Here is a 23430-nt window from a genome sequence, read left to right as displayed (position 1 = left end):
CAAATATCCTGTCCCAGATAATGAGTGTGCCACCATAATTTTTGTCAATGCAGTAGGGATTTCTACCTATAATAAAAATAAATTATGAGACAAGTAATGGGATAAAGAAGAATACTAGCAACTGAATTATGAAGGAAAGTCATCATTTTCATCGCTTTATAGCCTAAAAATAACTTTAAAAGATAGCTAACCCACCATTCCTCATACTTCTATGAAATTTCTTTTTCCTTAACAGCCTTATTGCTCTCCTTCTATTCAGATTCAAACATACAAATCCAATCTGTCACACCCAAAACTTCTATGAAATAAAAGGATTCATTTGGAGAGTAAAACCAGATCAAAATATATTTATAAAAAACAAATTAAAAAGCAAACAAAAATTATTCCACCAGTTTATACCTAAGAAAATATATGCTAAATGCATATATGCGTAATCATCTCATTAATAGCTATCAGGTGTCTCTATCCTCTATATCATACATCTGATTCTGTCCTATTAATTTCAGTGTGAGGAAAACTGCTCCTTCTATGTCTTCTAGGGAATATATTTGTATATAAGCAGTCCTCTCAAAGCAATGAGCGAAGAAATATTGGTTACATATCCTTAAGTTCATGCAGGTAATCTGGAGCAACTGTACAGCCCCTGATCAGCTCTGGAACAATTCAGCTTAACTCCAATCAGGATGAGAGCATTAGTTTAGTTTACAGATGAGCAAATAACAGCAGAGTGTTTCCCTGAGGATTACCAGTAGTTGTGCAAATTTAAAGGACTAGACACTTACAGCACCACCACTGTGGATACAGTGATTGTGAGGATATAATAAACATTAGTAACATCCTCTGTACATTTGAGTCTGTTTCAAATTGTTCTTCCATTCCCCTATATATTTTTTTTAAACTTACTATTTCTGCACACTGAATGAGCTAAGGACATCTGTGAAATTCACTTCTGTTTCTCAGATATGTTCATGATATTTTTCAGTATGCAGTGGAGTTATTAATACAATTTACATACGCAGTACACTCTCAAAGGCCTCTGAATACTGGTGAAAAATCAATCATCATGCACTTCTGTGAATTGAGATACCAATAATTCAGACAGGTGAAATCAAATTCCACTAAAATATTTAAAAGTTCTTCTAAAACCTAGCCATGTTTTTCACATATACAGTGCTTGAATTTGAATGCAAAAGTGTGTTTGTTGATGATTCAGTAGTCAGGGAAGGATGAGATGCTTTTCTATCACTTCATACTTAAAAACATTGAATTTTTTTGCTCAAAGTCTTCAAATTATTTCATGTTATCCAGACTTAATTTCTGCTCAATAATTAATCTTAAACATAAAAATGTTTAAATTAAACAGAAGATCTGAAAATCTTTTTTAAAATACTGTGAAATTTTCTACGGAAGAGGAACCATTTCTGAAGTAGTGGTCAAAATCAAAATCTTTCTGTAAACTGATTTTATAATATAATTTTATTACATTACTATTACTACACAAATAGTGACCTTGAGAAAAAAAAAAACACACCAAGGAATAAGGGGTTCCACTTTTATCTTACCATGATGAACTCTGTGATGACTGGGAGTATTAATAATCCATTCCAGAGGCCCAAGTTTGGTGATAACCTTAAAAAATGTAATGCTTCAATGAATTTGAAAATACTGTGTAAGATCAAGAAGAAGCAGAGGAATGAAAGGAGGAAAGGCAAAAGAGGATGTTTATCTTCTGAAGAACTTCATAAAAAGGCAGAAGTTTTTTTCTGAACCATTTCACTGCATTACACTTACAAAAATTTTCATTTAAAAATAGTAAAATACAAGTTAAAATTTGAATTTCTTTTTGATCCACAAACTAATTTCTTTTGATCTAGCAGTGAATTTTTTTCTTATTGTTTTTATCATTATTCCCTGAGAATCTTTGAAAGAACTGGCAATCATGAGCTGATACTAACATGGAATCACAGGGAAGTGATTGTCCCATTGTATTCAGCACTGATGAGGCTGCACCTTGAGTACCGTGTTCAGCTTTGGGCCTCTCACTTCAGGAAAGGAGACACTGAGATGCTCGAGTGTGTCCAGAGAAGGGCAATGGAGCTGGTGAAGGGTCTAGAAAACCTCTCCTGTGAGGAGTGACTGAGGGAACTGGGGTTGTTTAGCCTGGAGAAAATAAGGCTCAGAAGGACTTCACTGCTCTCTAGCTATCTGAAAGGAGGTTGTAGTGAGGTGCAGGTCGGTTTCTTCTGCCATGTCCCAAATGAAAAGACAAGAGGAAACGGCTTTCAGTTGAGCCAGCAGAGGTTCACACTGGATATTAGAAAAAAAATATCACTGGAAGAGTGTTCAGGCATTGGAATAAGTTGCCCAGGGAGGTGGTGGAGTCACCATCTCTGGAAAAGTTCCAGAGGCATCTGGATGTGACACTTGGGGATATGATTTAGGAGTGATTCTGGTGATGCTGGGTTGATGGTTGGACTAGATGATCTTGAAGGTCTCTTACAATCTCGATAATTCTGTGATTCCATACAAATTGTTTCACTCATTTTTCTTACCCATATCCAGTGACACTGCTTGGGATTCAGTGTAACTCTACAATCCCAGTTATGTAAACACTTTATGTCAGCAAATAGCTGGCACTGATGTAGAAACAAGTACTCCTTCCCCCTTTAGTACCTTTGACTGCTTGTTTCTTCTATCAATAACCCTCCTTTACTCTGGCATGAATGTATTAACACAACAAACCTGATTGAGGAACTGATGCAAATCAAAATGACTTGGTTTTGTTTTTCTAAGTTAGTTTAACTGGATCAGTTCCTGATTTTGGTCCAACATATGGTCACAAATGCATGAGTCAGAGACATGACCAGCATAAATTCATTGTGGAGCTACAGTCTAAGGCAATGAGTCAACAGTACAGAAAGGTGGCCTTGATCATTTTAGTACCAAACCAAAAATGATAGAAAGTATCCACTGCCAAAAACTCACTCTAGTGTTTCGATCTTTGTCAGAAAATGCTGATGAAATAAGTTTGTATCAGCAGGGTTTATGCTAAATTAGCTACTATGGAACTAGAGGAAAGCCAGCACTGACTTCAAATTTGGTGCTTTGGTTAGCTCAACAGAAGTGTGTGGACACCTAAACACAGCAACCATTCTTTAATCCCAAACACAAATCTATCTGTCACAAATTGATGTAATCACTGGATGACCAATAAGGACATCTATTCACTATATATACTGAAATGGTATCTATTCACCCTGTCTGATTATGGCCATATTGTCTTGAAATTAAAAGGGGCCAAAGGGCATAAAAGCAGCTAAATAAAAATGCTCAGACATTAAGAAACAAGCCCAAGAATCTAATTTTTTCCTTTTAAGGAATTTAATTAGTAAATTTAATACTCATACTGCCAAAAGGAGTGATCTGTAATATAATAATAGAGATAAGATAATACTGGCAAAAAAAAAACATTTAGAGGGGCAAACAGTCATTACTCATGAGAGCAGGTCCAATCATCTAAAAAGGATTTTCATTCCTTTAAGATATACAGAACAAAGTCCTGAAATATGGCAGTTCCATGTCTCTTTAATTTACAGTTTTGCAAGTGCAAGAAGATTTAGTTTCAAAAAGCAGACTTAGGAAATTCTTCAGATGTATTTAAATTGTTATGAATGAGTTAAATATAATAAAGGAAAAAAAATTTTTTTCATTTTTCTCTTAAATAACAGCAAAGGAACATCTACTTAATTGGTTAAGTAGAGAATTTCTGTAATTAAAGGAGTACAGAAATACAAAAATTCTTCAGGTACGGAGAACCGTAATATTTGGAGCATCTTTCTCAAAATCCTGCTCACACTTGACTGGAAAAACAGAATCCTGAGACAAGTTTGTTTTGTTTCATTTAACTCAGAAGCCAAGGACAACATAAGCAGGATCAGCTCTCCCTCAAAATAAATTCAAGTCTGAAAAGACCACCTAAAGGTAAGAAATGATCCATCATTCATGCTAGTTCCATTTTCTGCCTTTCTCAAGCAGAACATCCCACTGTTTTAAGATATGTGAGATGTGACTATTAAATTAATTTAATCTGAGCCAAATGTCTTGGATTGAACTGCAGCCCAGCACCTGAGTGAGCACTGATTTATCTAATAGACCAGAACTAACTTTGATCCAGTTGGTTTTAATATATTTTTATCTCAGTATTTTAACAATTTTTGTGAAAATAAACCAAATGTGCACTAGGAGAGCAGGGAATCAGTAAGGCATAGCAGTCTTCAGTTTTAGCCTACAGGTGGATTGCAACAAAATATCCTCAGAATGAATGCCTTCAGTCCTCAATATCCAGGTGGTTGAATTAAAATTTTAAAACTAAAATACATCCTTTTGAAAGTCTACATAGTACATCCTTATGCTAAAGCAGAACTCGGGACTCCCTAAGGACCTCAGGGATTTATGTAAAACTTTAAAAAATTTTTTCTAAATCATAGTAGAGAAAGTATTTTCTTTGGATAATGAAACCTCTCTCATCCTTTAAAACAGTCTTTCTTTGAGTGATGACATCTAAAAATCTACTGAAATATCTTCTCTATGGCATAATTAGTGATTGATACCTGAGCCTACTTTGATTCATTATTCAGTCAAGGTCACCTCCATTGCAAAAACATTTTAGCCCCACTCTGACAAAAAGATCATCTGAGACAACAATTATAACCACATGACTTTAAAGCTCAGAGGGGGTACAGAACTCTGTACCTGATGAAGTAAAAATCTAGCAAATGTATGTTGACATTAGCAATCCATAAATCAATGCTTTGTCTAAAACAAATCACAAATATTTTTCCACCAGACAGTCAAAATTGTACAGGGTGCTATTCCTAGAAACTTCCTCTGCTATCAGTAAGTTTACTTGTAGCTATTTAGCACATTCCTAAAAAAAAAACTATAAAAAACTGTTGTCAGAGGAAAGGTTTTGGTGCCAAAATTTTTATAAATATTTTATAAGCATATAAATATAATCTAGCTATAAAGCTATAAATATAATCATATATCTTTTCAAGAAACAGAAAGATATCACCACTGAAAAGCTGAATTTTGAAGGCTCTTGCAGCACGACAGGGCAAAGAATGTTTAAATTTGTTGAATTTTTCTATATTCTGCCATCTTACCTGGGAAAAAACTCCTACAAGCAGATTTTTCACCAAAGAAAATTGGATAGGATAGTAAGACAATATTTGCCAGACAAGATTCTGACATAGTCATGTCAGGCTGACATGAACTTACTGCAGCCATATTGAAAGAAATGAAGTTTGTAAGAACTGACTCATAAGAAAATTTAATGTGGTGTAACAACAGCCCTTGTTCAAAAGAATACCCAGAGAGAAAGAAGGCAGTGGCAGCTGTTCCACCTACCCATCTACCTTTCACTTGTCAGTCTATCCTCATTTTATTATGTCCAGACATTTTCCTTGGAGAATGGCAATTTCAAAGGAGCTCATAAGCATTCTTTGTAGCAGTAATCTGGCTTTCACTGCAGTTGCAACCAGTCGCCAAAGCACATACTCTAAGTTTCAGACATTCAAGACAGAGAAACATTTTCAGCTTACAATATCATTGTATTCAAATTGGCTTATTAGAGTAAGAGCTTTCATGATGTTCACATATCAGGAAAAAAAAAATTAAACTTTTTAAAGAAAACCAAATAAATGTGATAAGAAGATCAGCTTAGTTTTTGATACTTGCAATTGGGATTTTCATTAAAAGACTGCTACTTTAATTTTTGTATCTCACTTTTTTACTGTAAAGTATTCTAAAAAGTAAAAAAACAATAGTTGAAATGTCACTGTTCAATAACCCTACCATCAATACTTCAAACCTTATTTCATATTACTCAAAAGAAAAAAGTCTGCTTGTGAATATAAAATATTCTTACTCTATATATCATCACCTTGCAGTGATTTGAGGAGTACAGAAAAATAGCTACCAATCCCCTAAAAGCTGAAATACCCCAACTGTTGTCCAACAATAACCTTATCTGTATTTTGACCAATATGACTCGGGGTTTACATTTTTGTTTGTTTCCCTGATACAGGCATCTACTGTTCTAAATCAACTCCTGTCTTGGATTTTTCCTTTCTCAATTAACACATCACGTGCACCTAAACTCCCATGCCAGTGACCCACAGATGAACTGCAGCATTCCAACAAAACTCTTTTCCTGTTTCCTTTATTTTTTAACAACCCATTGCCACAAAAAAAAAAAATTTCATTTGTCAAAATCCTCACAAATGGACTCAATAAACTACCTGCAAATCAGATATGTAGGCATCTTATATATATCAGGTATGAAAGTTTTGTCCACAAAACATGTATTCTTGTTTCCTTCTTTTCTTTAAAAACCAGCGTATTTCCTCTGTTGTACTTGGGTATGACTAAATGATAAAGCAGAATAACTGACAATAATTGAAGCAACTCCAAAAGCAGTGTAATAAATAAGGCACGCTTAGAAATACTTTCCATACATTACTGAATAAAATATCCTGGAATTGAAATCTTCAAGTATAATGAGGACTAAATGTTTTTTTTTTCTACAATAGTAGTTCTTATATAAAGATGTTTCCTTTGTGACAGAAATCCCTCGCCTAAAGGAAAAGAACATTATGCAGTATCACTTGTGGCATGTAAGCACCTCCATTTGTGGTCTCAGAGTTTGTCATCACCAAGGGAAATCTTTATTGCCCGGTACCTGCACCCCTTCAGTGTAGTTCTTGTTTAAGTAATGAGAAAAAATCGTAACATAAAATCCAAGGGAAACTTTACATCTTGTGTAACAACTCCTCCTGTCACCACTACCACATGAATCTTTACTTAGCCCTGTTTCAACGTGAACGCTAGGAAGGAATGTCAACTGAGTAAAGCAGGCAACCTTACAGTAAAACCATTCGCATACAAAAGGTTCTGGGTTATTTTTTTTCCTTTGAGCATAAGGAAAGCTGTTTGTAGCACAGCATTACTTTCAATATCATAGTGTTACTGATCTGCAGGACAGGAGAGGGTAAATTCATCCCTGGAGCATCACTAAGGAGCACTCTGAACTTAACTTTGGGCTCTCTGTTAGACTTGTTGGTAGTAAAACACATATTACAAGTCATTTCCTCATCAAAATCAAGATAAGATTCTTATTCCTGGTATATAAATCTGTATTTCAGACATTCTGGTGGGGAAATTTAAAAATATGACCTTAATTACATTCCCTAGTAGAGCAGCTGTGTTAATTCAGGACAACACACCCATGTATTTATACAGATGGCTCTGGTGATCAGATTCGCCATGTAAAATCTCTACAGGGAAGCTGGGGAAAGGCAGAACTCCTAGGTTTTGTGCTCGTCTGCCAGTTTCACACTTTGAAATCCTTGGCAAAGTCTGATTTATACACCGCCAACTGCTTTCCTATCTGATTAGGCAGTTTTCTACTCCAGTAAGCATGTAAAATGGATATAGCTGAATTTCCACACTGAGGAGAGAAAAAACAATATTTATAGTTTAGAAATAAAACAAGTGAGAGGAATCAGGCCTGTTGGGATCATAAAGAGTTTCATAGAGGGTGAATTTCTGATAAATCTGGATTGTAGGAATGGGAGGTGAAAGCCTAGTTTTAATGGACAGTCTGGTTTAGGGCATATTTATATAATAAACATGCAGACTTAAGAAATGTGTTTACAATAAATTATCTTGAAGGCAAGCTTTTGTCACTTTTCATTGTTATACATCTCAACTAGGACGTAAGGTTTGAATCAATTTGGCATCTTACATGAATATTTAAGTTAACAGTTTTGATAAGTGGATGCAACCTTTTTTTTTCTTTATAGGTCCAATTAAGCCTTGTGGGAAAGGTGAGCACATACAGGAAGTTTCAATAAATTTTTCCACTAAAAATGAAAAAACGTACAATAACTGATTGGTTTAATTGCAGCATTACAAATAGCAGAGCATGGAGCAAGTCACACTTTCAGTCATATATCAAGTTAAGCATTTTAAACAAACTCCAGGAGAAAAATTGCTATACAATTTCAGTATTTTTCAGCAGCCTGATAAATACATTCTGGCAATGGCAGGAAAAAAACCAGAAAAGTAATAAATCAGTATGCCAGTCCTGAAATAAACTAAAATATAGTCAATTGAGGCTCTTCATCTTCCTTTTTACCACAGATCAAAAAATAGTCAGCAGCCTGTACTTTGTGATTTTAACAAAGAAGGGTCTTTCAAATTTTCTGTTGGCTTTGAAGCTGTAACTAATTTAAATAGATTCTCAGTGAGTACAAGCTATGAGAAAAACTCAAGAGCATTGCAAGTAATATGTTAAGATGGAAAATGAGATTTTTCTTTTTTATAAAGAGCAGTATCTCTAACATCGTTAATGTGGTATCCTACCATTATTATACTAAATTTGTTAAATGACTTGTTTAGATTCTTTTCCGGGATGCAGAATGTACTGAAATGTGTTACATCTTTAAGTAGCTCACTTCACTTTTATCTTGGTAATTCTCCAGGAACGTAATAGACAGAAGTGACCTAAATAAAATTCTTTAAGTACGATCTTTAGTTTTAGGGTTTCTGCAGGCAGGTTAGCAATAGTCAGGTCCATTGCTCCTGAAGTAAACACTTCCCAGCTGTCGCTTGCAAAGAAGAGCCTTTGGTGCAAGGACCAGAAGCCAACACTCAAGGATTTAACTAATAGGATCCAAATTGAAGTTCTTGATTATGTACTTGTCCCATAAACTTTTTTATTTCTGGCCCCACTAGTGACCTAGCTTCAACAGGGACAGGGGAGGATTCTTCTGTCTGGATTGTTGCCTATCAAATGCAAACCACCAATATAATCCTATTATCATGGAGCAGCCACTTTTGAATGAAAAAGATCGTGGCTCCTGTGCTGCATGTTGAATTCAGAGCTACTGGGTGCACGGCACAGTTAAAAGAGGAGTTCACACACACAGTTAAAATAGGATGCTCATCCTCATGCTACTAAGGTATATACACTGGCATTCTTAATCATCACTGAGCTTTTAGGTGCCACAGAAGGAACTCCAGACTTCATCCCGCTATGTTTTTCCTGATTATACTGTGTTCAAGTGCAGCCTACACTCAGCAGGACAGGAATACTATGCTCTCTTATGAATGTTTTATTTTCTCTCTCTTTTGTTATTCTTTTTATTTAAAACAAAAAGTGGAGTTATATGCCTTATATATCTAGAAAGACAATACTTTTCTCCCCTCATGGGGGAAGTGAAACATGGAAGACTGGAACATATTTTACAGTTATTGCTAGTATTTGTGTTTAATGATAACGTTGTCAGCTTTGCTTTTCTCTGCGTTCTGGCAAGTGCAATGATGACAAGACTTTCATCCTGCAGGTTGGTCAGAAAATCTAATAAGCCAGTTTGGCAGACAGGCTGGATTGAAGCAGGGAGATAGATCTCTTTGTTTCTTGGAATCATGCTTAAGTTTTAATGTCTATTATGTATACATAGCCTAGCTGGACCTACGAAGTCACTGTCTGCATTAAAGAAAGTATATTTATCTTCCTGGTGTTTTCTGAATTTGTTTTCTTTCTCTACAGAGTAAATGTTTGATTTGACAGTTTGCAGCAGACAAATAATGAATTTATGAATGATAAAAGCATCAGCAATCAAGAATGTGGCTTTCTTTTGTAAAAAACTTTCTTTAAAAAGAACTTTCTTTTGCAAACCAAATTTGGTTCTTTATGCAAATCAGAAAATAATTGGTTCCCCATTGTTTTAAAAGAACTTCTTGGATCTTTGTAACAGCAAGAAAGTATGCAGTAGACTGTTGGATGCTGTCACCTGTTTCTAGGAATTCCAGTAAATCATCATGTCACTGAATGTTGACGGACACAATCTTGAACATCAGACTAGGAGAATGGCTGTCATCACCTCTAATTACCTTCATCCCTTTGATGACTTCTAGCAAAAGTCTTCTGAATGGTAAGTTTCTGACTCCTTGTAACCTGACAAGGACAGATGTGTGTTTCTAATTTGAAAGGGAACATCAGACAGAGCTGTCTATTTTTGGCTAAAGTGGCTGAATTAAATGAAATAAGTTCATTATTTCATTAAATGAACCAATGTACTCAAATGAAGAAAAATAAAGGTTTTCTTGGCATATGGTATTTGAATTCAAAGTGATCTTCCAGAAACAAATTCAAGAGATACTGCAGTTTCACAATTCTACTCAATACATTGGATTATTACTGATTTTACCTTTTACTGATATTTTTTAGATAAAAAAAAAATCAACAAACTCCAACAAACACAAACAAAAACAACATCAACAGAAAAGCAAAAGCCAAACAACATCCTGGCAAGAAAATCAAATCAGTCCACCATACTCTGTTTCCACTGTGATCCATTCAACACCACTTGTATATCATTATTTTGCAAAAACTTCCACACATTCAATTTGACTCATATCTTACTGACCTTATAGGAAATACCCACAATACAGAAAACTAAGAATAAATATATGACTTTGTAAACCAGGCCTAGACGTATTTTACTTCCTGTTAGAGACTGAAATATTATAGTTGATGACTTAAACATTTTCATGAAGGACTAGCAAAACTATTACAAAAGCTGCAGAGAAGACTACCGAACCCTGAATGGGGCTCTGAGAGGCTCTGGAGCGCTCACTGATGAAGATAAGATAAAGTAACAACTCAGGGCTGGGGACATTCACAGAGCACAAGCTTAACACCTCAGGAGTGGAGATCACAGCCCCAGGGCTATCAGCTGCCAGGCTTGCACAGACCCTGCACCAAAGGGTGGAGGGAGGAGAGTGCTGGAAAAGCCTCTGGTCAGAGGCAGTGAACACTCATGCATCACTGCGCAGAGGAGCTCAGCTGAGGGGCCCCTTCATCCAGGGAAGAAGCTGCATCCACATGAAGGACAGAGGGGGTGACATGGCCCATCAAAGGCCCCCCCGCAAAAGGGTCCTCAGACCCTGCACCAGAGATGATGCAACAGACCCTCAGTGTTGCAAGGGACAGTGTCAAACTGGTCCCCTGCAAGGGAGGCACATGGGAGTACCTGGCCCAAAACGTGTATTAATCCACGGGATTCTGTACTCTTTGGCATGTGGCAGCATGTGGCACCCTCACCACCAGAAAATCAGATGGAGAGGAGCAACGAGACGTCGTTGGGACCCTCGGATGGGTGATATGCTTCCACCTAACCCCTGTCACTCTCTTCCTGTCCCCCCATTTCCCCCCACGCACACTTCTTTCTCTATTTCTCTTTTTCTTCTTTTCCTTTCTCTTCGTCTCCTTTACTATTAAATAAAATATATAAATTTTTTGGCACCAACATCTAACCTCGTTTGGTTTTAATCTCGTTTTTGTGTATATTTTGAACCTTCTAAGTTCTTTCCGGTTTATACACAGAGACTTTGTTTTCTTTGCTCTTCTGGGCTTAAACCAGATTGCAACACTTCCCAACAAAGCATCCCCTTTTTTATTTGCAAACTATTGAATACTTTAGCTTTTTACCAAAACCTACCTCAAACTCCACAAATCAACCACAAGAATAAAACTATCTTCTTTCCAATACAAACACTAAAAAAGTAACAGTGAATTAAGTTTTTTAATAGTCACATAAGTTTTGTTAAAATGCTTTTTTAATTCAAAATTTTACTTGATCAAATTTACTTTTCAGTTTTGAGAAATGGATTAAAAAACTACTGCAAGTTCTTGAAATAGACATTGTAATATTTTTTTTTACTCCTGAAATCCCTTCTTGCTTATTTAAATGAGACTTCAGCATACAATGTGGACAAAATAGGTCCAAGAAAATTGAAAAATAAAATTTACAAAGAAATAGACCAATATCAATTGTTAGGACCTGGAAATCAATAACTGAATATTTTATCTATTGTATCATGCTGTCACTTATTTATCACAGTGTCCTAACTACGATTCTTTCATCCAATTTATTCACTCCAATAGATTTTTGTGTCAAATAGCTTCTGCTTAAAAAGACAACTATGTCCTCTACAGTTTCAAGAACAGCTTTCGCTATTGATATGATAATCACAGGTGTACTGCTACTTAGTAGAACTTATGCCTATTTTCATGTATTTTCCTTAATTTTACCTGGTTCTTTAATCTGATTGTTTAATCTCCTTATTGGAAAATAAAGCCAAAATGAAACAGATCTTTTCTGAATCTGGCCGTCTTCCTAGGTATGAGCTGATTGATGCAGGAACTTAAGGACTGGGCCACAAGAATTCCCCTGAACTCAGGGAGCCAGATGGGCTCTGCAGGGCATGAAAACATTGAGACTTCACAATTTCTCTCTTTCAAAGCTTTTCATTAAAGAAAACTGAACAGAAGCCAAAGGTAAAGAACGACATAGACAAAAACTTAGACCAGTACACACTGTGCATAAGTGCAAAATATTTTTTTGACAAATACCATACACTTCCTCAGCAAGTTTCAGTTTTACTAATAGGTGTTTTCTGACCAAAAAAAATGTATTTTTCCCTATAGCTGTAGCAATTTCATGCCTCTCTTTCCAGTCTGCATGAGGTGTTGCTAAATTTATTCCCATCCCTCACCTGTTTTCACCCATGTTATTCCTGGTTAATAGTTGTGGCTCACCTTTTTCTGCTCCGAGTTGGATGAGGTAGAAAGACTTACAGAAGGTGAAAAGAGATGCCTTAAAAAACCTGACTTCTGTGAGTATGGTAAAGGGCAGATCGTATTCTTTCCTTAAATTAGCAAATTAAACAGAAACCAATACATGTCAAAGATCAAACAGGCAAGGAATAATCTGCTGCTGCAATTACTACCATCAGGGATCGGATCAGTTGATACTTTCTAAATACAGTTTGACATCTCATAAAAATTGCAGCTAAACCAACAGAAATTAATTTCTGTTTTTCACAGGTGTCTATCAGGTTATAAACACACCTAACTTATTGGTTGTAATAAATGCATAATGGAAGGATATAGTTTAATATAAGCCATAGACCTGAATCACCTGCGAAAATAAACTGAAATGGAGTATTTCTGTCTGTCAGTAACAGTCCTAAAACATTTCGTGGCTTTTGAAAAATTAGATTTTTAGTGGCCTTTGACTGAAGTATTTTTTTTTTTACTCTCCTTATGATCTAGAGGAGAATGGTCTGTCTAGTCATAGAAGTATTTCTCCCAGACTATTTAAGAGCAGATCTGAGTCATTCAATTGACCTAAACACTATTGGATAGAACTAAAAATTGTTTTTTCTTGATTTATTGAGATCACTATAATCATTTAGGTTGGAAAGGAACTTTAAGATCATCAAGTCCAACAGTTAACCCAGCACTGCCAAATGTTTTCCTCAGGGGATTTTTTGGGTTGATCTTTTTTTTTCATTTTTCATTTAAATAAATTATTAGGAGTTTATTTCAATGCTTTGGTGCTACTCAGAGATAAATGCTTGAAAAAATTCTGGTATAATTTCAGATTGCCATGTACATGGTGCAACAATCATAGAACCATTAAGTTTGGAAAAGACATACAAGACCATCAACTCCTATCTTTGACTAAACACCATCATATCACTAAACAATAGCACTAAGTGTCATGTCCAGTCATTTCTTGAACACTTCCAAGGATGGTGACTCCACCACTTCCCTGGGAAGCCCATTCCAATGCTTAACCACACTTCCAATTAATAAATTTTTCATGATGTTCAACCTGAACCTCCTCTAGCACAGCTTGAGGCCATTTCCTCTGGTTCTGTCACTGGTTGCCCAGAAGAAAACGGCCCCCACATGGCTGCAGCCTCCTTTCAGGCACTTGTAGAGAGCAATAAGATCTCCCCTGAGCCTTCTTTGCTTCCAGGCTAAACGACCCCAGCTCATTCAGCCGCTCCTCACAGGCCTTGTGCTCCTTCCCCAGCTCCATTGTCCTTTTCTGGACTTGCTCCAACACCTCAATGTACTTCTTGCATTGAGTGGTCCAGAACTGGACACAGGATTCAAGGTATGGTCTCACCAGTGCTGAGTACAGGCAGACAATCACCACCCTGGTCCTGCTGGCCACACTACTGCTGATACAGGCCAGGATGTTATTGGCCTTCTTAGCCACCTGGGCACACTGACTGCTCATGTTCAGCTGCGGACAACCAGCACCCCCTTATTCTTCTCTGCTTGGCTGCCTTCCAGCCACTCTTCCCCCAACCTGTAGCCCTTCATGGGGTTGTTGTGCTCAAAATGCAGGACCTGGCACTCAGCTTTGAATCTCGTATCTCTGGTCTTGGCCCATGGATCCAGAATGAACGGAAGTAGTGAAAAAACACAAGTGCATGACATGTCACAAAGTTGTGTCTTCACTCTAGCATACACAACTTTTTTAATTTCAGACATGCCTTTCCTGTATCAATAGTCCATTCTAATAATAAATACTAGTAAAAGAAGCCAGCACTACAATAACAATATCATTTATATATAAGATTTATAGTGCTTAAAATGCTGTACTCTTCTACATAAAATGACAAAAACTAATGCATGCCAAGTATGTAGGAAATACAGAAGTCTAAATGAGGTAGAACAAATGTGTATTTTTGATCTTTATGACACTGTAGTCACAAGAATAAATGAGTCACTTGAGTTAAAATAAAATAGACCATGTCTGACCTCCTGGTAATAAAGCTGGACAAAAACTGACACAACAAATACTGAGACAGGTCAAAGTTGTAACAAAGGAAACATCTCTTAACATTGTTTGAAATAACACTGGACACATGTAAAATTTAAGTATAGGAAAATATCAGGGATTGTATCTGGCTATAAACTTTTGCTCTAGGCTGAAAGACGGCACAGAAAGTTTCAGCACAGCATGATCATTCTTTTGTAGTTACTGAATTCAATTTAAATTACTCTCAAAACAAAACATCTTCCCTCAGAAACGTTCATGTACTTAAATTCTTTCCTGTTACTTAAATATCACCTTTCTTCTTCTATAAAACAATAAATTCTGCATGTGCTTTCCCAAACTTTTGAGTCCTATGTAAAAAAAAAAAAAAATCAACTGTTAAAAAAAAGAGATTTTTTTCCCCTGTATCTTACTAGATTTTATTTTTCTTAAAGAGAAAGTTGTCCAATCAAAAGTTGTTAAGTGACAATTTCCAAGCACTTTCAACTAGTCAGTGTGGGGCCAAACTGTATGGCAGGAAATTGATACTAATGAAAAGCTATAGAAATCTGAGGGGAAAAGAAGTTTCTTATCAATTACTCCTGCATTTTAGAAGCAAACTATTATATTAATATTACACTACACTGGCAGAATGAAAATAATGAAGTGTATCTCCCCTGGATCCCTAACGACATGTAACAGCATCCTCCATGGGCTCCCAGAGGACACCAGAGCTGCTAGGGGATGATAAATATCTGCTCTCAGAGTAAGGGTTAGCAGCAGTTACTGAGACAGGATGCTGTTTGCTATAGAATCCCAGGCTGCAGTCCTGAACAAACGTTGTATGTAAGGAAACTGATGAAAACAGAGACTTGCAGAAAGGATTTTCATACTAATATAAACTGTGCAAGGTAATTAGAATCATTAAAATTCAGAAAAGGACTGTTAGGAAAAAAAAAAGATCTGGAATAGCTTTAAATAGTTAAATTGTAATAGTTGTTGCAACGAAAACCCAATATAATGCTGAAGCATCATATTAATTTCACCAAAAATATAAGGTGACATAAACCTTCATGGCTGATACCATTTCCCTTCCTTTCCTTATTTTTTCCTGTCAATCCCTTGCCCTTGAGAGCAGGAAATCTGCTAATACATGGTGTAACCCTATTTCTATTTCGACATAATTTTTGACCTTAGAGCATGACTTCAACATATTTCAACCGATTTCAGCTGTGCTATAAAATCAACAATATCAACATGAAGAATAACTTCCCTTGTGAGCAAAGTTCTATGAGTGGATCAACTGGATCAATACAAAAGATCCATTGTTCTTCTAGTGGCACAATAATTTAATAGTAAGGAATTGTCTCGGTTTGAGACAAATTAGGAGGAAACGTCCTGAGATGAACATGTTCTCTAACAGAAGGCAGGTTTTGGCAGCTCCTCCCCCACAGCCAGCTCCCTCTGCTGGCCTGTTAGAGGAGGCAAGAAATTTTTCCCAGGACTGTGGCCTCTTCCTCTTCTTCTTCTGGAACTGTTCAGCTTTGCTCTGGTCCGAAATATCAGAACAGTCCCCACACCATGGCCCAGAGGGGACACCCTAGGGCGCTGCACCCCGGCTCCAGAGCACCTCGGGAGAAGTGGAGCAGGGCTCTAAAAAATCCACCATCTTTTCCCACCACTTGAAGGTTTATTATCTAAATAAACATGGTTTTTTCACTTTCCTCCAAGAAATTACTTTCAAACCTGTGGGGGTGGGGCTGCCAAAACCTGCCTTCCATTAGAGGACATGTTCATCTCAGGACATTCCCTCCTAATTTGTCTCAAACTGAGACAAAAATTTGGCTTATCTTTTCATTGAGACTTAAATTCGTTCTTGTTTAGACTAGTGTCTAAACTTGGCACATTGCACACATGCAATGGAAATTCCTTTTAAGCCCTATGAAGGATTTAGCACTTTAGAGGGATGTAGGCAATTCATAGGCCTCTGAAATTCCCTTTAGAAACTTTACACGCGCACTGTGGCACCAGTGCTGAGACTCATTGAGTTACTGCTACGCAGCAGAATGTTAGAAACCTCTCAGCCAAGGAGGAGATGGCTTCAAACCCCAGAGAAGACATAGATGAGGCATACTATCATTTGTTTAGTGGCAAAGCACACTAAAACTAGTTTGTGGAGCCTAGAGCACGGTGAAAGAAAATTTGGTACCATATGATTCCCAGTGTTCATTTGGTATGGTTTCAAAGAGTGCTTGAATTTGTTCAAAATATTTTAAAAATCTTAAATGTGTATTGCTTGACTTCCAGTGCTGTGTGTGACATTCTATTTAAGCCTTCCCTGTTCACGTGGGCTTGCAGAGCATCAGACGTGTGTTAATGATTTGAGAAACATGTCCAACAGAAATGAAATGTCCTCAAAGTTTGCTCTGGGTTAGGCTTAGAGTAAAGGGTTGGGTTAGGAGTTAGGATTGGGGTTAGGGTTATGGGGTTAGGCTTAGGGTTAGTGGTTACAGTTAGGGTTAGGGATAGGGTTGGGTTAGGGTTTAGGTTAGGGTTAGAGTTAAGGCTAGGGTGTGGGTTAGGGTTTTGGTTAGGGTTAAGGGTTAGGGTTCAGGTTTAGGGTTATGGTTAGTGTTAAGGTTAAGGTTTGGTTTAGGGTTTACGGTTAGTGTTAGGTTTTAGGGGTAGGGTTAGGGTTAGGTTTTAGGGGTAGGTTTTGGGTTAGGTCTATGGTTTTGTTAGGGTTAGGGTTAGTTTTATGGTTAGGTCTATGTTTGGTTTAGGGTTAGGGTTAGGTTTTGGGGTAGGGTTAGGGCTAGGTTTAGGGTCAGGGTTAGGGTTAGCGTTAGGTTTAGTGTTTATGGTTAGGGTTAGTATTACAGTTGGGTTTGGGGTCAGGGTTTTGGGATCGAGTTATGGTTTGCGTTATGTTTAGGGTTGGGATTAGTGTGTTTGGGTGTTAGGGTTAGGTTTAGGGTTAGGGTTAGGGTCAGGATTAGGGTTAGGCTTTGGGTTAGGGTTTGGTTATGGTTAGGGTTTTTGTGTTATGGTTACTTTACTCTTACGGTTAGGTTTATGCTTAGGGTTAGCAGTATTCTTTATGTTTAGGGATAAAGGTTAGCGCTAGGGTTATTGTTAGGATGTTAGGGTTAGGATTAGTTTTAGGGTTTTCAGGAAACACACAGAAAGGTAACAGGAAACTCTTCAATTTATAGACTATTATGATCTTAAATAGTAGATCAAGAAAGAAAAATTACTTTCCCAAAGATCTGTTCTATATATTTCATCATGGAATTAGAGAGGAAAGGCTTCTTTCTTGGTTGTATAATCAATGGAGTAAGTGTCATGGAAATAATTTGTTTGCTGCCCACTTGGGGCTCCTGAGAAATTTGCTACTGACTCATAACCTTAACTACCTTTTAATACTTCTATTGTAATGTAAGTAAGGAGACAAAGGCCATTGAACTTCCTGGGAACTGTCGGAAACATCTTACTAATTACAGTGTCCTTGTAAGTGTATATGTATTTTAATTAGATATGGTATATGCACTCACAAAACAGAAATGAAGTAGTGTGGTCAGAAACACATAGCCATGGGATAATCAGAGAGCATTTTTCATCTGAGAATTATTTGCACTAAGAAAGAAATATCTGACTTCAGTGGCAACTCTAAATGATCTTTAAGAAGCACCAGCTTTTGGGTATTTTCCCTAAAATATTTGTCTTAGAAATGAAATCAGTATCTGCCAAAAATGTTTAATAAGCTGCAAGACAGGAAAATATAGTATTAAAATATAAAAAAATTTGATTCCTTACAGTTACTTTTTTTTTTTCCAAATCTAATTGGGACCAACTGGCCTCATTGCTTCTTATAAACTTAGCCATATATATTCAGAAAAAGGAATAAAAATGAACAGATGTTTCTCCTTAAAGAAGTCAGACAAAGATTTTTCTTACACAATAAATCAGCTGCTAGTGGATTTCCAGGACAATGCTCCAGGCTAACTGTTTAGGTATGGCTTAAAAACCTAGTTTACCTCTGTATGTATCCAAAACTGGTAAAGTAGATTAAACTGTAAATGAACAGCAAACACCGAAGGGGGAATGAAAAGAGCCATGGGCAAGTTGAACATCTGAAAAACGAGAAAGAAAACATATATTAGATATATAATTCTAAACTCATGATGAGATAATGATGTACTATCAGGAGCTCAAAGCACTGCACAATATCCTTGCTTTTTCTAACACATCCATAATGCAGACATTACATAGCATACATAGATAGTGATTATTATGTTACTACTAGATGTGTTACAGCAAATGAGATATAAATTGATCCAAAAGTGATTTTCCAAAAGCCAAACTGAGCAAGTCCAAAATTCAAGAAAAGAATTCATAAATTTTGATATTAGATGCTTATGCTGTGTACTATATGGAGCAGAGAGCAACACATCCTTGACAGGAAGGGCTCACATACAGGGAAGAATGATCACAGATTAAGCAAGGTGTGAATTTATAACACTATAGCTTTTCCATCCAAACTCCCTATGTAAGTACCATGAGGGTAAGACAGCTTACTTGGCTTTCCAAGTTAATTGTAATTCTCACCCTAACTTTCTCATGGCATCTCCCATAAAGTCCCAATATATTGCTGAGTCCTAAAAACATGCTAGTGTGAAAACAGTACCAGAAAACTGCTTGCTTGGGAAACCCTAGTATCTTAGATACAGAATAAAGTCCTAGGAATTTCACAGTTAATTGCTCAACTGTCTGAGCAATAGAATAAACTTCCAAGAACTTCATATGTTAACAGTCAGTCTGCTTTCTTCAGAAAATGGCTTATCTTTTTCTTTTCCCTTTTACCTGAGATTTTGTTTTATCACCTGCATTGAAAAGTTAATACTTCTCTGAAATGCAGAGATTTTTCCTAAACCAAACATTAGCAGAGGTGTCTTCAAAAGTTTAAATCTCTTTAGCACTCAGGGAATATCTGTGTGGCAGGCAACAGCTCCCTGTGAAGAACAGGAAAATTAGCAAAATCCATTTCCAAATTGCTATTGTCCTTTTCACAAAAATCAAATCTTTGAACATCCAAGAAAGCCATCTGATAGCCATGACAAGCCTCCTGGACCAGGAATTCTCTAGTGAGGGTCTGAACATAGCATTTAAAACTGGTATTCTCTCAGTTTTAGTCTAAAGACCTGCCCAAAAGCTTAGAAGCCACACGGGCTGTGAAACAACTGCACCTCCACCCCAGTGATGTGACTAATACTCTCAAGAAAGTCACCACAGACATACCTCACTGTGACAAACCAATGGAGGACTAGGACCCTGCAATATCAGCTTCATCTGCTGGCTTCAACACCAGACAATGTCTGAAACACTAGGACAAAACCCTGAAGCCGTTGCAGTATCACCTGGCAGGACTGGGACAGCTGGGATTTCAAAATCTACACTCTAAGGCTTCATGGATCACAGCTGCCCCACAAATTACATGTGGGGTGTTTCTGTTTCTGTCTCAGAAGTTGCTTTCCAAGAAGTAAAGGAATTAAAAGTTAGTAGAAGGGTACTGAGTTTCTGTCTAATGGCATGATAACAGCAGGATTTTTTTAAAAAAGGAATGGAGAGGAAATTGATTAAAAAAAAAAACAAAAAAACCAAACCAGATGGTTTTCAGATTATTCATGGAAGTGGTTACAGGATTGAAAGCAGGGTTAAAAAATTATATGCTTTTTCCGTAAAAGTATCAGAGGCAATTTGGTGGTATTTACAGATGACTCAAAGGGGAAAGAAGGATCATCTTCATATTTATTTCCTAACTTACTTTTCACAAGAGTACTAGGATTTCCCTGCTAAGTGGTGGGATGAAGGAAATTTTATATAAATCTACAGGTCAATTTGAGATTGTCAAAGGAGAATGCTTTGCTAACTGCCTCGTATTTTCTTGCAATGTAAGCTTTATTTCACACAGAAAGGATTTTAAAGATCATTTACAGAAGTGGAACTCATAGGGAGAAATGAAAACTTCTCCCATACCATGATCTGACTTTTCCTATTTGTGGCTCCACTGAAACAAGAAGATCAATCTCAGGAAAAAAAAAATCATTAAATAGTTTTTCACTGGTAATGCCAATTCACCAAACCAAAAGATTTCATGGCAATGTACCAGCTTTCACAAATTTGTAGAGGAGAAGCTTTCCTGGCTCCAGAATGGAATTTCTGGTCAAAACTGCAGGAAAACTTTTATCAGGCTGCCAGATCTTTTCTCAAGTGTGGACTCAGCAGCAGAGATTGAGAAAGTGCTACCATAGCTGATGGGAAAAGCACCCAGAGAGGGGCAGGAGAGGCATTTGCATCTGGGGCTGCAGCACTACAGCTGTTTGCCCTCACGCCAAAGGCATTGCCCCTTTGGAAATACCCACTCTCACATGTGGGCATTTCTACCTTTCTCCCTCCCATTTTTAAGTAAAAGCTGATAAACACTTCCACTACACAAAGGGAGCGCATTGAAACTCCTGAGCTTTTGCAGGAGCACTGAGTTTCCGTGCTGGGTCTCTGGGGCCACCTGCCGATGTGGCTGCGGAGGGTCTGCGGGACGTGGGGGGCTGCAGGACAGCTGCCGACAGCAAGCTCGTGTGGGCATGAACTCGTGTGAGGACTCTGCAGGAGTTAAAGGCAAGGATAAAAAAACAAAACAAAACAAAAAAAAAAAACCAACCAAAAAAGCCAACACATTTTTTACAGATCCCAGACCTGGCAGGCTCCTCAGTAGACAAGAAGCGGCTGACTGTGCTGAAAACTGTGTTACCTATTCCCTTTCCAGACTTATATGTAGACACTTCCACTGCTTTCATAACAAGGCATAGTTCAACCCTTTATCTAAATGTACAGTCTAAAGCTATCAAATTATTATGGATCTAATAACTGCAATTAAATCTTACCCTTAGAGGAAAGCTGAGAATGATACTCAAAGCATTAAATCATAGCTTTTCAAAGTGTATGTGCAAATCTCTCACAACTGCCCTTGGACTGTTTCATCACTTTTATATTCATTTATATAGCATTATCTTGCATTAGCTTGCTGTTTTCTTCTTAAAAAGTAATATACTTTTTTCTTTGACATCTTTTTCCCACCAAATGGGCCTCAACACTATCTCTTAGCCTTCACAGCAGATTTGCTTCTCTATGGCCCCCCCAGTGGAGAAACAGAAAAGCTGTGTATGCAAACAACATGAAGCACTATACATTTGGTTCCAAAATCAGGAGTACATCTCACACCACTGATTGTCAAGCATGTTTTTCTATTCTCTTTCATTTCATATCTTTTCAATCATAGATTAACATGCTGATTTATTTATCTTACAATGTTTAACTTAGAACACAACAGAGCTGGCAGCAGAACAGTCCCATAATCCCACGCCATCCACCACAAGTTTTTCACAGTCTCCACAAACTTGGATGTCAAACTGCATTCAACAGTACAGTACACATTCCACAACATCAGATCACTCTCATAGATTAACTAAGGATTTCACTGAATTTCAGCTTCAAGGCAGATCCATCCATGGTTCTGGACAAGTCTGAGTCCAAAAAAATAGCAGTTCTGTAAGAATTAGCAAGAATTGTGATCATTCACAGTAAGGCATTGCAGAAAGAAAACTGGCGTATGTCTGAAAGGTTCAGGGAGGAGGCAAAACAGTATTTACGCTAACGATATGTTTTGGCTAAGACCAAATATTTGGTGAAAAAAACCTGGCACACAAAAGTACCATGTATTCCTAGATTCATTTCCCTTTGCACAAAGCAAATGAATTTTAAATACACATATATTATTTGCCAAGTGATACCAGTGTGGTCCTGAGGATGGTCTTTGGAATCCAAGGTGGCCAGACATCTTGGTCTTTTGAATATTTTATGCTCTCTGAGGTATCATCCTAAAATTATGCCAGCAGACAAAGTGCTCATGCACACACCCATATGTACACACAGGCTTTTTGTCTTTTTTGAATTATTGTTTTTGTTAAGCATTTGCACATATGGTCCCCATGGGTAAATGGGCAAAGGTTAAATCTTTAACATAGCAGTATTTACAGAGGAAGCAGAGTTGTCACAGACATCCCTTCCGCTATTGCTCATTACAGTAATTTAAATTCTAGGCAATCCTGCTAACATCAGATGATTACTTTCTTAATACATAAACAAGAATTTATATAGAAGACATTAAGAAAAATATCTAAGAAATAGTACTGCTTCATGACTTTCAGAAGAAAATTTCTCTGGAACCTAGCACTTTAATTAATTTAATGCCATGTGCTTTAAACAGTTATCAACTAGAGGCTAAGTCCATGTTCAGTTACATAAATCCACTTTACCGAAGTTAATGGAGTTACACTGGATTTGCATGTGTGAGCATACCCTCTTGACTTTGAGTCATTCGCTCACAGGCTGGATGTAGAGATTGCCAGAGGACTGTGGGTTCCCTTCACCACCCATATTATATCTCGTTGGAGAATATATATAATTATATACGTATGTATTTATATATGTAAATACATTTAATATTCCTTTTGAACTCTAATTCTGAAAATTAGATTTTGAAGTTTTTCTTTTTGAATAACACACAACCAGAAAAACTATAATCCGAGTGAAAAAAGTCAAAAGAGAACATGAGGGCTCACCTGAGGACATCAGCAGTTACCCTGGGTACAGAACTAAGCCCTAAATATTATGTTACATTTAT

At 37.0% G+C, this 23430-nt stretch overlaps 1 protein-coding gene across 4 annotated transcripts in view; it reads right to left on the bottom strand.

The window, feature by feature from the left end:
• The window catches only part of AGMO (alkylglycerol monooxygenase), a 192950-nt gene that overhangs the window by 90004 nt on the left and 79516 nt on the right, over window positions 1-23430 (bottom strand). For all 4 annotated transcript variants that reach the window (XM_010399095.3, XM_019285765.2, XM_010399096.3 and 1 more), the window contains exons 5-7: window positions 18728-18823; window positions 1563-1629; window positions 1-66 (exon numbers count right to left, since the gene is read on the bottom strand). In XM_010399095.3, coding sequence (XP_010397397.1) covers window positions 1-66; window positions 1563-1629; window positions 18728-18823 — 229 coding nt within the window. The remainder of the gene's footprint in view (window positions 67-1562; window positions 1630-18727; window positions 18824-23430) is intronic.

The sequence above is a fragment of the Corvus cornix genome, chromosome 2 (assembly GCF_000738735.6).
Source record: "Corvus cornix cornix isolate S_Up_H32 chromosome 2, ASM73873v5, whole genome shotgun sequence".
Classification (NCBI taxonomy): domain Eukaryota; kingdom Metazoa; phylum Chordata; class Aves; order Passeriformes; family Corvidae; genus Corvus; species Corvus cornix.
Note: the sequence above shows the minus strand (reverse complement) of the source record. Positions and strands in the feature narration are given on the sequence as shown.